The sequence below is a fragment of the Panicum hallii genome, chromosome 1 (genome assembly GCF_002211085.1).
Source record: "Panicum hallii strain FIL2 chromosome 1, PHallii_v3.1, whole genome shotgun sequence".
Classification (NCBI taxonomy): Eukaryota; Viridiplantae; Streptophyta; class Magnoliopsida; order Poales; family Poaceae; genus Panicum; species Panicum hallii.
The window spans coordinates 46,796,262-46,811,843 of record NC_038042.1 but is presented as its reverse complement, the minus strand read 5'-3'; the positions used below and the strand labels follow the sequence as shown (position 1 = coordinate 46,811,843).

Below are 15,582 nucleotides of genomic sequence, written 5' to 3'. Positions count from 1 at the left end.
CAAAAACTATGATTTCGTATAGATGTCAGTAGCTCGATCTCAACGATTTCGTTCGTTCATGAGCGCAAATGCAGGCAACAGCGCACCGTTCATGTCTCCGTCGTGATGACCTGTGCATCATCTACTACTTTATTCGAGATGCCACTGGAGGCGGCAGTTGAGATGCTAATTCAAGTCGCGACTCGCCAGTCGCCAGGGCCAGGCCAAGATCAGAATCCTTCCGTATCGCATTGGTCACAGAAAATTGAAATCAACTCCAGCTGAAGTACGTAGCCCACGTCATCACAAGTTCACAACTAGCTGCTAGGAGTGATGCGCGCGAGCTCGCCGCCGGACATGGCTGCTGAGGCAGCAACAGCGGCGGAGAAGGAAGCGCCGCCGGCGCCGCGGTCGTCGTTCCTGTCGGTGTTCATGCACGCGGACGCGGCGGACGTGGCGCTGATGCTGCTGGGCCTGGTGGGCGCCATGGGCGACGGCATGTCGTTCCCGGCGACGCTGCTCCTCTTCATCCGCGTCACCAACGACCTGGGTCGCGGCCCCAACCTCGTCCGAGAGTTCAGCTCCAGGATCAACGAGGTAGGTATACGCTAGCATGCAGCAGCCGTTATTGTGTACATACACGCCAGCATCACTGGACAGTGGACACTGACGAGGCAGCTTGCTTGCATCCACCCGATCCTGATCAGAATGCGAGGAACCTCGTCTTCTTGGCGTGCATCTCCTGGTTCATGGCGTTCCTAGGTGAGAACTTAGAACTGCCCAGCACACTTATGCTAATGCAGGGGAGGATTGGTCTGAAGTCTGAACTGAATGTCTGAACTGACAGTCCGTTCGATGTGACATGTCTGTGCGCGCGCGCGCGCCTGCAGAGGGATATTGCTGGGCGCGCACGGCGGAGCGGCAGGCGTCGCGGATGCGGGCGAGGTACCTGCGGGCGGTGCTCCGGCAGGACATGGAGTACTTCGACCTCAGGGCGGGCTCGACGTCGGAGGTGGTGACCAGCGTCTCCAGCGACAGCCTCGTCGTGCAGGACGCCCTGGCCGAGAAGCTCCCCAACTTCGTCATGAACGCCACCCTGTTCGTCAGCAGCTACGTCTTCGGGTTCGCGGTGCTCTGGAGGCTCACGCTCGTGGCGCTGCCGTCCGCGCTGCTGCTCGTCGTCCCCGGGATCGTCTACGGCCGCATCCTCACCGGCATCGCCCGCCGGATCAGGGAGCAGTACGGGCGCCCGGGCGCCATCGCCGAGCAGGCCGTGTCGTCAGCGCGCACCGTGTACGCTTCGGTGGCGGAGAGGAGCACCGTCGCGCGGTTCTCCGCGGCGCTCGAGGAGCCCGCGCGGCTCGGGGTAAAGCAAGGGCTCGCCAAGGGCGTCGCCCTCGGCAGTAACGGCCTGACCTTTGCGATCTGGGCCTTCAACATTTGGTACGGCAGCCGCCTCGTCATGTACCACGGGTACCCGGGCGGCACCGTCTTCGCTATCTCCTCCGCCATCGTCAACGGTGGCCTGTGCGTGAATCGACTGCTAGTGTTCATCAGTGACTCAATGAGCATCGACAATGGCGGCGGTACCATTGATGAGAACCATCAACCGTTCGTGCAGGGCACTAGGGAGCGGGCTGTCGAACGTCAAGTACTTCTCGGAGGCGAGCGCGGCGGCGGAGAGGATCCTGGAGGTGATCCGTCGGGTGCCCAAGATCGACTCCGGGAGCGACGACGGCGAGGAGCTGCCCAATGTCACCGGGGAGGTGGAGTTCAGGAACGTCGGGTTCTGCTACCCGTCGCGACCGGAGAGCCTAGTCCTCGTCCGCTTCAGCCTGCGCGTGCCTGCGGGGCGGACAGTGGCGCTGGTCGGCGGCAGCGGGTCGGGGAAGTCGACGGTGGTAGCACTGCTGGAGCGTTTCTATGACCCATCGTCCGGGGAGGTCCTGCTGGACGGCGTCGACATCCGGCGGCTGCGGGTCAAGTGGCTGCGCTCGCAGATGGGGCTTGTCAGCCAGGAGCCGCCATTGTTGGCGACATCAATACTGGAGAACATACAGTTCGGCAAGGAAGACGCCACGGTGGAGGAGGTCATCGCTGCTGCCAGGGCGGCGAACGCACACGACTTCATCACCCAGCTGCCGCAGGGCTACAGCACACAGGTAATCTATATTTTCATCCTGCAGAACCAGTAGTGACTACTTCCTCCGTTCCAAATTTTCACTTGCCTTGGTATGTAAATTTTAGTATGCATCTAGATATACACTATTTCAAATAATACATTAAATTGTATATTTAGAAAATATAAAATAATCTATAATTTAGAAGGGAGGACGTAGTTTAGTATGGATGTCCCCATGCAGTGCCTTAGCTCGTAGAAATTTAGTGAGTTTCTGTAGGTTTTTGTTCTGTAACGGTGTTTCAATCTCTTGGAAAAGCGTACTGCAGGTATACCCATATTCAAGTTAAGCTCTCATATATCCAGCCATTTGGAATTTTTGGAAGAAGACAGTAAGTTCAAGTACTTTTAGACCGATCCAAGAATATTCCCCAGGTTGGGTACGGATAATCACAAGAAACTGCAGTTAACTCGTCAAGAAACTAGCAATTGATACCATCTAACGACCTCTAACCTAGAATTCTTTCATCTACTGTGAAATATATATGAGCTCGTGTTCTTACTGTGATATATACTAACCAGTTCAGAAATAACAACAGGTGGGCGAGCGTGGTGTCCAAATGTCTGGCGGGCAGAAGCAGAGGATTGCTATAGCCAGATCAATCTTGAAGTCGCCCAAGATCCTCCTGCTCGATGAAGCCACGAGTGCACTGGACACAGAGTCGGAGCGCATCGTGCAAGAGGCGCTTGACCTAGCCTCTACGAGTCGAACAGCTATTGTTGTTGCGCATCGCCTCTCCACCATCCGGAATGCTGACATGATCGCTGTCATGCAATCCGGTGAAGTCAAAGAGCTAGGCTCCCACGATGAGCTCAATGCTATTGAGAATGGCCTCTACACATCTCTTACTCGTCTCGAGCAGCAGACTAGAGATTTACATGAAGTCGATGATGAGATCAGCAGAATTGGTAGTTCATCTATTGCTGCTGGACAATCCAGTAGACACAACATGAGCAGGGAATCATCTTTGGTTAGCAGATCAAGCCCAGGACGGTTAATGGGAGATGTAGGAAACGATGAAAGCATAGTGAAGCAGTCATCACTGCCTCCTGTCCCATCCTTCAGAAGGCTACTCATGATTAACATACCAGAGTGGAAGCAGATGCTAATCGGGAGCTTCAGTGCTGTTGTGCTTGGAGCCATTCAACCCGTGCATGCGTATGGAATGGGGAGTATGTTTTCAGTCTACTTCTTGGCAGACCATGCCGAGATGAAGGAAAAAACTAGGGTCTATGTTCTCTTGTTTGTTGCTCTTGCAGTGCTCTCATTCTTGCTCAACATCGGGCAGCATTACAGCTTTGGTTACATGGGCGAACACCTCACAAAGAGGATCAGGGAACAGATGCTAGCGAAGGTCCTTACATTTGAGATTGGGTGGTTTGATCGTGAAGAGAACTCTACCGGTGCCATCTGCTCGCAGCTAGCCAAGGACTCCAATGCGGTATGTACATTGGCAACGGCTAAAGTTTATGATCCTACTTGAAAAGAATCAAACTTAAGCAAAGCATAGAAACATTTTTGTTGTAGGTGAGGTCACTCGTGGGTGACCGAATGGCTCTGCTTGTCCAAGCAGGTTCCGCGGTGCTCATCGCCTGCACCATGGGTATGGTCATCGCATGGCGTTTTGCGCTTGTCATGTTGGCGGTGCAGCCTCTGATCATCATATGCTTCTACACTCGGCGTGTCTTGCTGAAGAGCATGTCCAAGAAGTCAGTAGAAGCGCAGTCTCAGAGTAGCAAGCTGGCTGCTGAAGCTGTGTCCAACGTTCGCACTGTCATCGCCTTCTCATCCCAAGCCTGCATCCTACGTCTCTTTAAGCAAGCACAGAATGGGCCACGCAAGGAAAGCATTCGGCAGGCATGGTTTTCAGGGCTTGGCCTAGGCACCTCTTTGGCCCTCATGACATGTTCATGGGCCCTTTACTTTTGGTATGGCGGCAAGCTCATGGCTGAGCACCGCATCAGCACCAAGGAGCTCATGCAAACCTTCATGATCTTAGTGACCACAGGGCGTGTGATTGCAGAGGCAGGAAGCACAACAACAGATCTTGCTAAGGGCTCTCATGCAATTGCTTCATTGTTTTCTATTCTTGACCGGGAAACAGAAATTGACCCTGACAGTCCTGATGGACACAAGCCAGAGAAGATCAAAGGCGAGGTGGAAATTCTGAACATCGATTTCGCATATCCATCAAGGCCAGATGCAATCATCTTCAGAGGTTTTTCCTTGAGCATACAGCGAGGCAAGTCAACGGCACTCATTGGGCAAAGTGGTTCCGGCAAGTCAACCATCATCGGACTTATCGAGCGATTCTATGACCCACTTACAGGGGTGGTGAAAATTGACGGTAGAGACATAAAAACTTATAATCTCAGTGCATTGCGGCGGCACATCGGGCTGGTTAGCCAGGAGCCAACACTGATTGCAGGCACAATTAGAGAGAACATTGTGTGTGGCATGGAAGAAACCTCAAGTGAGGCAGAAGTTGAGGATGCTGCAAGGTCTGCAAATGCACATGAGTTCATTAGCAACCTCAAGGATAGATACGACACGTGGTGCGGTGAGCGGGGTTTCCAGCTCTCGGGAGGGCAGAAACAGCGCGTTGCGATCGCTCGCGCCATCCTGAAAAACCCTTCCATCTTGCTACTAGATGAGGCTACAAGCGCGCTGGACAGCCAGTCGGAAAATGTGGTTCAGGAGGCACTGGACCGAGTGATGATCGGCAGGACAACCGTAGTGGTGGCACATAGGCTCACCAGCATCATGAACTGCGACATGATCGCCGTGCTTGATAGGGGAATGATTGTGGAGAAGGGGACGCATGCGTCCCTCATGGCCAAGGGTCCCTCTGGCGCTTACTTCAGATTGGTTAGGCTGCAGCAAGGATGCAACTGACACTGATTTTTGACAATACAGCATCACTTTCCAATATTCAGGAAACCGATGAAGTTTCCTGTGAGAAAAAATGGGCTAGTTTTCCTTATATTGTACTATAGGTGCACGTAAGCGTATCAAGCTTGCAGTTTCTTGATGCCTCTACTGAAAGTATTGTACAGGTGCAAACAGCGAAGTTTTAGAAAACTTACTAAAGTATACATGAAGCTGTGCATTTTACCTCATTCTTTTGTGGCTTATTCGTTTTCAGATGTTATATCTGCTGGCTATTTAGCTAATAGAAAATTGGATTACTAATTACCATGAATGAGTACAGTGGTAGGTGAACTGCAGAGCGGAAAACAGATGAGACACCATTTCACTTGAGCTGAAGTCGCGGGAGATCTCAATGCAGAGCAGCAGGTGCACCTCTGTACATGGTGCAGTATTCAGAACATGTCATCAGGGCACTTAGGATTGAGTATACCAGCTCCACAGCAATTGTCATGTCCGCGACCTATAACTGAATCAAGGGCCAGCACTCAGCATCTCTGCTTGATATGAAATTAGGCACCTTCTCGCCCAGCGCGTCCTGCACGACGAGGCTGTCGTTGGAGACGCTGGCGGCCGTCGCGAGCCAAAAAACACGGCCATATCGCAGAAAGCCACCCCCTTCCCCGGCTTCGGCGCCTCCGCCACTGCCTTCCACCGCCACCATCGGTAATTATCGTGCTCCCACCTCCCCCACCACCATCCCCTGCCGCCCAGGTAGGCAGCGCCCCCACCGCCCCATCTCGCCGCCATTTGGACTGGCCCTACCGCCGGGATGGCGACCCTCTATATTTCGGAACCTGGTGACGCTGAACTTCTAACCCAGCGGCTTGACGACCGACGGCAGCGGCAGCTCCGGCAGCGCTTTTGCTTGGCCTTCAACGACGCAGCGCGCGTCGCACCTGCGCGATGAATAGACATGGTGCATTGAGCTGGCCCGAAGGTCGAAGTACTCCAAGTACTGCCGGAGCACCGTCTGCAGGTACCGTGCCCGCATCCACGACACCTGCCGCTCCGCCATCCGTGCCCAGCAGTAACCCTCTGCATGCGTGTGCGCATGGTTGTTTCATTGAATTTATTATAGAATATATTTTGATAATGCAATATTTGGTAGTACAGATATTGTTACATTTTTTAATAGATTTGGCTAAAGTTGGATAAATTTAACTTAGGATAAACATAATTTTCCATGTGAAATAATAGAGGAAGTATATAGCAGAGTTTGATGGAAAAATAAAAATAAAATGAAATAATAGAGGAAGCCTTCACATGAAGCAACCTAGAATCTTATGTGGAAACTCTAAAGAAAATAAAGAAATTCTCAAAAAATCAGAAATATCCGACCATAAATCTGACAACTCCAATCATAATAGTCATCGGATCTGCTATCTGTCGTAATAAATTATCCACCTCAACCATTATAAAAATAGACTAAAGTAACCCTCTAAATATGTATCTAAATTAACTACATCTGTCATTATAAAAAATTTAAAGTAACCCCCTAATCTTCGTGTAAATTACCACCTATATCATTATAAAAATAATACTAATAATCTCCAAAATTTGCATATAAATTATCCAATTATGTTAATATTAAAAGTTAAAGTAACTTCTAAATCTAAATCTAAATTATATAATTATAAAAAATATTAAAATGCACCAATATAAAATTCTAAATTACTATTTCTGTTATTATTAATATATTATTTATATAAAAATACTACCCACGATAATTCATGTATGATGAAAGAGAAAAAGATACCAATTCACAAGCAAATAATTTAATTAAATATATATCAAACACTTAACTAGATAATAATAAATATATATTTTAGAGTATGTGTTAGAATATTTAATAGATCAAAGAGGATGTGAGATAGATAATTATAATTATTATATATAATTTTTATTTTTATATTAATTTTAATTAGTCTGCGTGGGAGCACGAGTTGGTAGGCTAGTTTGTCATAATTAGCCAGAGTGGGGTGCTTGTCGATGCTTTCAGCCTAGAACGGATTTTGACAGCCCACGGGCGACAGAACCTGTATGAAGCATTTCTTGCTCTCTTTTGCATTTTTGAAATGTTAAAAAAAGAGAGGAAATATACTGCCACGTGATTTTATTCCATCATAATCTCTCAGCAAGAAGCCTGCAGCAAGAGGCCCATTGCCGGAACGGGCCCTCCAGAAAGCTCAGAAATGAAAACATGTAAACGGCTGTAGAAGGCATCCCTCACCACCCACCCACCCCCAAGCTTCCAACCGCGCTCTTCCAAGCCAGGGCCGGCGCCGCGCCAATGACGAACCACACGGCGCTACCATCAGCACCCCGGCTCCTCTGGCTCTGGCCGGCTCAGGTGATACAGCACGCACCATACCTGCATAGCTTTCCGTACGAGCAAATCTGAAGCAGAGAAAGCGCTTGGGATTGGGTAGTCCTCTAATTGGTGAAATCGGCATGTCAATTGTTTAGCTCAGGGTTAATTAGCGATCTGACTTGTGGGGAATATCTTTGGGCATTGGTGAATAACTTCCTATTGTGCATTATTGCGGACATCAGACATGGATGGTATTGTTGGCGATCCCGCAGAATCAGATCTCGTTTGTTCAGCTCGATCTTTAATCTTCATAGTACTGCCTCGATGGGAAAAAAGGGTAGTGGTGCATGATTTTTGTGCTCTTCTGAATTATGATACCTTGTGTGCTCCTCGCAGTTAACAAGAACTACCTGTAGAGCTTAGAGGCTGTAGGCACAAACGCCTTTTTATGCATATCCTGCTCAGGAACAAACAGTTGGCCCTAATGTGTCCGCTGTTGAACGTTAAGAAGTTAAGATGCATGCAGAAGGAACTAGAAGCTCACAGTTGGACACAGGACACCCAACTTGCTAACAGTTCTTATTGTTTCTTCTTATACTTCTCTCTTGTTAATGTCCATTATCCTACCTGCTATATTGAGTCCATGATGTTAGGACTTTGACTATTTGTGACCTATGTGTATAACAATAGAACATAAATTAGTCACAAAAGAATGAGATGAACTAGTGAACTACAAACTAACTTACATTTTAAAGTTCTTGCCCATTTCAATTCGGCAATCCATTTCCAATAGCTGTATGAAGAAACTGGACGCTTGGAACACTTCTATCAACTGATAGAGCAATGGGATGAAAAACAGGCCATTGCCGCAGGAAATTTTAACAGTTTGCTGAACATTCTTTCTTCCAGGTTAGTCTAAATGGTGAGTCATTTTAATGAGCTGCAAATTTGTAGAGTTATTCTGATTTTTCATGCAAAACTCAGTGCCAGCTGCCTCCTTGCTGCAAGCTAACTAATCCAAAGTATTTTCCAGAGGGGGATTTGGCCATGAGGGATGAATGTGTTCCTTTCTCGACAACAATTCCTTTCTCAAGCACAACAATCAAGTCACACTTCTGGATAGTGCTGAGCCTGTGTGCCACCACTACACTTGTTCTCCCCATCATAACTCGTTCCAATGCCTCTTGCACCACCTTTTCGGACTGGCTGTCTAGTGCACTTGTAGCTTCATCTAGTAGCAAGATAGCTGGATTCTTCAAGATGGCACGGGCAATTGCAATGCGTTGCTTCTGCCCTCCTGAAAGCTGAAAGCCTCGCTCACCACACCATGTGTCATATCCATCCTTGAGGTTACAAATGAAGTCATGGGCATTTGCGGACCTCGCTGCATCCTCGATTTCAGTCTCACTTGCTATGTCTGTGCCATACATGATGTTCTCTCTGATTGTACCTGCAAACAGTGTTGGCTCCTGGCTTACCAACCCAATGTGTCGCCGCAAAGCATGCAGGTTGTACATTTTTATGTCTCTGCCATCAATCTTCACCATTCCTTTAAGTGGGTCATAGAATCGCTCTATAAGCCCAATGATGGTTGACTTGCCGGAACCACTTTGCCCAACCAAGGTTGTTGATTGTCCTTGATGTATTGTCAAGGACAACCCTTTGAATATAATCACATTTGGCCTCGAAGGGTATGCAAAGTCAACTCTTGTAATTTCCACCCCGCCTTTGAGCCTCTCCGGTTTGTATCCCTCAGGATTGTCAGGGTCAATTTTAGTTTGCCGATCAAGAACAGCAAAAACATAAGAGGCTGAATCAGCACCTTTAACAAGGTCTGTTGTCATGCTACCTGCCTCTGCAATTACACGGCCTGTGCTTACCAGAATCATGAAGGTTTGGAAGAGCGCCTTGGCAGTAATCTGATGCTCAGCCATGAGCTTGCCACCATACCAGAAATCGAGGGCCCATGTGCATGCCATAAGACCCACAGAGGTACCGAGGCCAAGTCCTGCATACCATGACTGCCGGACACTTTCTTTGCGTGGTCCATCCTGTGTTTGGTCAAATAGGCGTAATATGAGGCTCTGGGATGAGAAAGCAGTGATGGTGCGAAGATTGGAGACTGCCTCAGCAGCTAGCTTGCTGCTCTCAAACTGTGCCTGTAGTGATTTCTTGGACATGCTCCTTAGTAAGACACGACGGGCATAAAAGCAAGCAATAATTAATGGCTGCAATGCTATCATGACAAGCGCCAAGCGCCAAGAAGTGACCAAGCCTATGGTGCATGCAATTAGCACAGCGGAAATTGTCTGGATTACAAGCGCCATTCGGTCCCCTACAAGTGACCTCACCTACAATACAAATATTTTCATATTTGATCAGGTATGATTCTTTTCAAATTTAACATTTATTTTATATTTTGTATATGTGTACTTACAACATTGGCATCCTTGGCAAGCCTCGAGCATATGGCTCCTGTGGAGTTCTCGTCACTGTCGAACCATTCGATCTCGAAAGTGAGAATTTTCATGAGCATCTGTTCCCTAATCCTCTTTGTAAGGTATTCCCCCATGGCACCAAAGTTATAGTGCTGCAACATATTGAGCAAGAATGAGATCACCGCAAGAGCGGCAAAGACGAGTGCATAGACCCTTGTTCTATCTATGATCTCGGAGTGATCTGTCAAGAAGTAGACTGAGAACATGCTCCCCATGACATATGCATAGATAGGCTGTATGCTTCCAAACAGAACTGCACTAAAGCTCCCCACCAATGCCTGCTTCCACTCTGGTGCATTAAGCATAAGTAGCCTTCTGAAAGATGGGGCAGAAAGGTTTGGCTTCTCTATGTTGCCATCATGTTTTGCATCACCCACTGATCGTGCTGAACTTGACCTGAGAGGCCAAGAAAACCTCCTGCTCATACTGTGTCTGTTGGATTGTCCTACAGCAGCAGACACTGTACTAATTCCACTAGTCTCGTTAACCTCACCTGAATCTTTGGTTTTCTGAAGACGGATGAGAGTGGAGTAGAGACCATTCTCATTGGCAATGAGATCATCATGGGAACCCTGCTCCTGGACTTCACCAGACTGCATGACAGCAATCATGTCAGCATTTCGTACGGTAGAGAGGCGATGTGCAACGACAATAGTAGTACGGCCTGCGGAAGCCAGGTCAAGTGCTGCCTGCACAGCATGCTCTGATTTTGTGTCTAATGCACTGGTGGCTTCATCGAGGAGGAGGATCTTGGGTGACTTTAGGATTGCTCTTGCAATCGCAATTCTTTGCTTTTGCCCTCCGGATAATTGGACGCCGCACTCTCCCACCTGTTGTTGTTTTAGACATGGTTAGTGATAGATCAGGAACATCAGCCTATTTTCCATGGAGAAGAATTTTAGTTCCAATGTCTTTAATGGGGACAGGGTGAACAGATTACAATGAGTTAGTTTCTTGAGAAGCTAACCACTGTAACTGTCCATAGTTCTTGTAACAACTACATATAATGCAAATCTGCTTAGGCAAGAGACAAGAAGATATAGAATTGATCGTAAGCTACTTCTGCAAGTTTTTGTATGCATGACTCCCTTTTCCACTTCAAACTTAACTGATGTGTACATTACACAACAGAGAAAGTTAATACTGATCAGGAGATCTCCACACACATTTGATACTTTTGCAGAATAGACATATATGGTGTGTGTATGTGTGTATATATGCAAAATAGATGCACACATGTAGTGCTAGACAGTCCTTCCAATGATGCACACATGTAGTGCTCCTTTTCCTGTGTTGTATGTAGCTTCTCTTGAACACCTAGCTCACATCTTTTTGCAATGAACTCTTATGTTTCAGGACTCAGGAATCCTAGTACTAGTATTACAATGTACCTGTACTAGAAGCTGCCAAGCTGGGTACCTTTGGAGCTCTCCAAGCTAATTGAACTTACTAGGTGAGTACTCCTGCTTCAAGGTTAAGTCCTATAAATTCATCGAGACTATTGGGCGTACATTGAATAACTCAAATTTAATGTGAGGATACATTTTCTTTCGGAATACCTGGCTTATTCTCTTTGAACTAACCATGGAAAGCACTATCAAACATTCAAACTGTTAACTCTGTTCCATTGACTGTTTTTGCTGTGATGACAGAACATTGCTGTCTTCTCTAATCCAGCCTGTATAGAACAGGTCAACTTGTCGTACATTTCTCGGGAACAGTTGCCGGCAGCTCTCTGAATCTTAGGTTTGAGGAAGGCCTTTCCTAGTTTGTTATTTTTCCGTTTCACTTAGCGCATAGGCAGGACCCTCCGCCAGTGCTGTGGCCATCTAGCAGCTAAGGCAGTAGTACTGTAGGGGTAGACTTGTGTTGGAGTGTAACAAAAGTTGTTCCTTTCAAAAGCAGCAGTGTTGCTTACTCGTGCTTCTTCTTTTTTTTGTATTCTCCAGTAAAATAACTGTGGTCCTGTACTTTTGGACTCATGTGCTTACTAGATAGTTATTAGCCGAATTATTTATTGTTGATCAAAGGGTTATAAATATCTTGTAATTTTGGACGGAGGTTTACGTGTATGCGATGATTGGCTTGGGAGATGACCTCACAAGGGCAAGGGGTTGAAGGGCAGGTTGGTAAAGACTATAAAATGAGATGGTGACATGAACATTACTAATTTGCAGTTAAAAAGAAAAACTCGTCGGTGACTTGCAAAGGGAAGAAAGCATTCCACTGAACTATATAATGACCGCATGCGTTCCATACATGTGCCTATAACTAATTGCCAGTTTGTAGTTTTATAAAGCGTAGCTGCATTTCGGCAATCATAATTAAGTATTTGCTCTGTTTTAAATTGTTGGTTGTTTTTATCTTTTCATATACATAGTTTTTAATATATTTAGACAAAGCATATACGTAGATGCACAGTAAAATCTATAAATCTAAAAAAGTTAAAATAATCTATAATTTAAAACGGAGGAAGTATCTTCATTAAACACGCTGTCAACTAGCTGTGGAAATTAGAGAGAACTGAGAAGTCCAACGCACTAAGAAACGGGAGCATGGTTGATCAATCTGATACGACAGGACGCTGCGTGTGTACCTGCGTATCGTAGCCCTGCGGCAGCTGCGAGATGAAGCTGTGGGCGTCGGCCGCCTTGGCCGCGGCGGTGACCTCCTCCACCGTGGCATCCTGCTTGCCGAACAGCACGTTCTCTCGTACTGACATCGCGAACAGCGCCGGCTCCTGGCTGACGAGCCCCATCTGCGCGCGCAGCCACTTGAGCCGCAGCCGCCGGATGCTCACGCCGTCCAGCGCCACCTCCCCGGCCGATGGGTCGTAGAACCGCTCCAGCAGCGCGATCACCGTCGACTTCCCCGACCCGCTGCCTCCGACCAGCGCCACCGTGCTCCCCGCTGGCACGTGCAGGTTGAAGTTGACCAGGACGGGGCTCTCCGGGCGTGACGGGTAGCAGAACTGGACGTCCTTGAACTCCACCTGGCCGGCGAAGTCGATGAGCTCCTCGCCAGCGTCGCTCTCCGAGTCGATCTTGGGCACCCGCCGGATCACCTCCATGATCCTCTCCGCCGCCGAGCTCGCCTCCGAGAAGTACTTCAAGTTCGACAACGCGTTCCCCAGCGCCCTGCATTTGATTGATCGGCATGGTCTGTTAATGGTGTCATCCTCATTGGTCCACGGCAAGTACTAGCGCTGAGTCTCACGCACAGGCCGCCATTGACGATGATGGAGGAGATGGCGAAGACGGTGCCGCCCTTGTAGCCGTGGTACATGACGAGGCGGCTGCCGTACCAGACGTTGAAGGCCCATATGGCGAAGGTGACGCCGTTGCTGCCGATGGCGACGCCCTTGGCGAGCCCCTGCTTGAGCCCAAGCCGCACCGACTCCTCGAGAGCGGCGGAGAACCGGCCGACGGAGCGCTTCTCCGCGACGAACGAGTACACGGTGCGCGCCGACGACACGGCCTGCTCGGCGATGGCGCCCGGGCGCGCGTACTGGCCCCGGATCCGGCGGGCCAGGCCAACGAGGACGCGGCCGTACATGATGCCGGGGACGACGAGCAGCAGCACGGACGGCAGCGCCGCCAGCGTGAGCCGCCGCAGCACCGCGAGCCCCACGGCGTAGCTGCCGGCGAACATGGTGGCGTTCATCACGAAGCTGGGCACCTTCTCGGCCAGCGCGTCCTGCACGACGAGGCTGTCGTTGGAGACGCTGGCGACCACCTCCGACGTGGGGCCGGACCGGAGGTCGAAGTACCCCACGTCCTGCCGGAGCACCGCCCGCAGGTACCGCGCCCGCATCCGCGACGCCTGCCGCTCCGCCGTGCGCGCCCAGCAGTAGCCCTCTGCATCGGGCGAGACGAACGTGCAGGTCAGCCGCGGCAGAGTTGCTGCTAGTAGCACAACAGTGTCGTGAGAGGGTTGGTTGGTTGCTCACCTAGGAACGCCATGACCCAGGAGGCGCACGCCAAGAAGACGATGTTCCTCGCGTTCTGATCAAAACCAACAAGTTGATCGTACATGCAGTTGCAAGCTTTTTCATCAGCCGTCGGTGATGGTGATGATGATGATGGTGCTAGCAAAGCAATAGGTGCGTAGAGTATTTACCCGGTTGATCCTGGCACTGAAGTCCTGGACTAGGTCGGGGCCGCGGCCGAAATCGTTGGTGACGCGGCTGGAGATGAGCAGCATCGCCGGCGTGGACATGCCGTCGCCCATGGCGCCCACCAGTCCCAGCACCATCAGCGCCACGTCCATCCCGTCCGCGTGCTTGAACACCGACATGAACGACGACGGCCCGAGCGCCGGCGCCGCCGCGGCCGTCTCGGCGGCTTCCCCACCGTCCATGCCAGTCCGGTGATATAGCTAGCCGGCAGCCCGGCACCACGTTGAAGGCCCTGCTCGTTGCTTAATTCGTTATAAGCTTGCAAGCTGCGACGACGGACTATTGTTTTTTCCCGACGAATCAGTAAATCACGACGGACTATTGTAATTGACTTTAGCTCACGACCTAGCTAGTAAGTAGCTTAATTAAGCGTGCAGCGTACAGGGATTAGCGTGATAAACATGGCTGATGAGGCGTGGGGTGGCCGGTAGATCGGACGCGCAAAGTGCGCTCCGGTTGTCTCTTCGACGGCACTTCACCGCGAACAGACCCCCAATTTTGTATGACCAACAAGGTCCCTCGGAAGGGTTGGTCTCGATCTTTTGGCTTGGCATCTCTCTACTTAATTTGTTGTACACCTGCTGCCTTCTAGTGTTCAGATGAATATTGCGTAATAGATACCCGGCGTCCTAGCCCGTACTACCTCTATCCCAGAAGTAGGATACAGAAAGAATGCAACTCTTGCTTCCGAGGAGTCAAACAATTTTAAATTTAATTAAATTTATATAAAATGATATTAATAATTATGTTACAAAATAAGTATCATTAGATTAATTATGTAATATATTTTTATACTAAATCTATTTGGAGATGTAAGTGTTGGTAATTTTTTGTATAAACTTGATCAAATCTAAAATTATTTGACTTCTCGGAAAGCGAGAGTTGCATTCTTTTTAGGACGGAGGGTACACGTGGAGAAGATGCCAGCTACGTTGATCATTTCTCATTCTTAGAGGATGAACCGGCCCAATGGTGTGGAAATAGTAGGAGGATTTAACTTAACGACGAGCGCTTCCTCCCTCCCGATATTCCACCTTTACCTATAACTATAGTGAATCTCAGTCCACTGAGTATGACCAATACTAGCTTCGATGATTCAAAAGAGACTAATTAACCTTATATGAAGGATGGCACAGGAGGACCAAAGGAAAAAAAAACAAGGATCTAGTCATCTGCTTCTCGTTATTCTCATCTCATCCTTATTCAGCGTTGGGGGTTGGGCTACGGTAAAACCTAAAAACTTTCAGCGCCATAGGAGTTGCAGCATCAAGAAACCTCACCGGAACTCAGCGCCTGTGCCAGCCGGGTTGTCCTCCTTTGACAGGTTGTCTCACTCTCACCAGTCAACACGAATGTCCGGCAAGCCTGATCAGGGTGTGAAATTTGAGCTCACGCCAAATCCGTGGACGCACACGCTCTAGCGACAGCGCAGCAGTCCAATTTTCTTGCTCGTTCTGCTACCCTTGCAGAGATTACAAACGTAATGCTGGTTATACTAGTTGTCAA

At 48.9% G+C, this 15,582-nt stretch overlaps 2 protein-coding genes and 1 long non-coding RNA gene across 4 annotated transcripts; 2 read left to right on the top strand and 1 right to left on the bottom strand.

Annotated features, from left to right (window-relative positions):
- The first annotated feature begins 312 nt into the window (after positions 1 to 312).
- Positions 313 to 5,252, top strand: LOC112897556 (putative multidrug resistance protein). The gene is made up of 6 exons (XM_025965884.1): positions 313 to 576; positions 687 to 741; positions 870 to 1,506; positions 1,601 to 2,141; positions 2,698 to 3,600; positions 3,687 to 5,252. Exons 1-6 carry the CDS (start codon positions 313 to 315, stop codon positions 5,052 to 5,054), a joined length of 3,768 nt encoding a protein of 1,255 aa, XP_025821669.1. The 3' UTR covers positions 5,055 to 5,252.
- A 3,069-nt stretch (positions 5,253 to 8,321) lies between these two features.
- Positions 8,322 to 15,517, bottom strand: LOC112888545 (putative multidrug resistance protein). 2 transcript variants are annotated; one of them, XM_025954783.1, is made up of 7 exons: positions 15,357 to 15,517; positions 14,019 to 14,308; positions 13,849 to 13,903; positions 13,120 to 13,756; positions 12,496 to 13,036; positions 9,839 to 10,729; positions 8,322 to 9,752 (listed from the first exon to the last, which is right to left on the bottom strand). In XM_025954783.1, the coding sequence occupies exons 2-7, from the start codon at positions 14,256 to 14,258 to the stop codon at positions 8,382 to 8,384; spliced, it is 3,735 nt and encodes a 1,244-aa protein (XP_025810568.1). In that variant the 5' UTR covers positions 14,259 to 14,308; positions 15,357 to 15,517; the 3' UTR covers positions 8,322 to 8,381. The 2 variants fall into 2 exon arrangements, with proteins under 2 accessions (XP_025810568.1, XP_025810559.1); XM_025954774.1 differs by lacking the exon at positions 8,322 to 9,752 and having other exon boundaries at positions 10,129 to 10,295; positions 10,393 to 10,729.
- Positions 9,530 to 11,952, top strand: LOC112888567. Its single transcript, XR_003227843.1, has 3 exons — positions 9,530 to 9,783; positions 11,256 to 11,352; positions 11,552 to 11,952. It is a non-coding gene; the product is annotated as an uncharacterized LOC112888567 (long non-coding RNA).
- Positions 15,518 to 15,582: the final 65 nt, after the last annotated feature.

Coding starts and splice junctions, on each gene's coding strand:
- LOC112897556 (XM_025965884.1), top strand. CDS start 313: ATGCGCGCGAGCTCGCCGCCGGACATGGCTGCTGAGGCAGCAACAGCG. Junction 1,507..1,600: donor GCCATCGTCAACGGTGGCCT/GTGCGTGAATCG, acceptor CCGTTCGTGCAG/GGCACTAGGGAGCGGGCTGT. Junction 3,601..3,686: donor TAGCCAAGGACTCCAATGCG/GTATGTACATTG, acceptor TTTTTGTTGTAG/GTGAGGTCACTCGTGGGTGA.
- LOC112888545 (XM_025954783.1), bottom strand. CDS start 14,258: ATGGACGGTGGGGAAGCCGCCGAGACGGCCGCGGCGGCGCCGGCGCTC. Junction 13,757..13,848: donor CTGGGTCATGGCGTTCCTAG/GTGAGCAACCAA, acceptor CGCCCGATGCAG/AGGGCTACTGCTGGGCGCGC. Junction 13,037..13,119: donor ATCATCGTCAATGGCGGCCT/GTGCGTGAGACT, acceptor AATCAAATGCAG/GGCGCTGGGGAACGCGTTGT.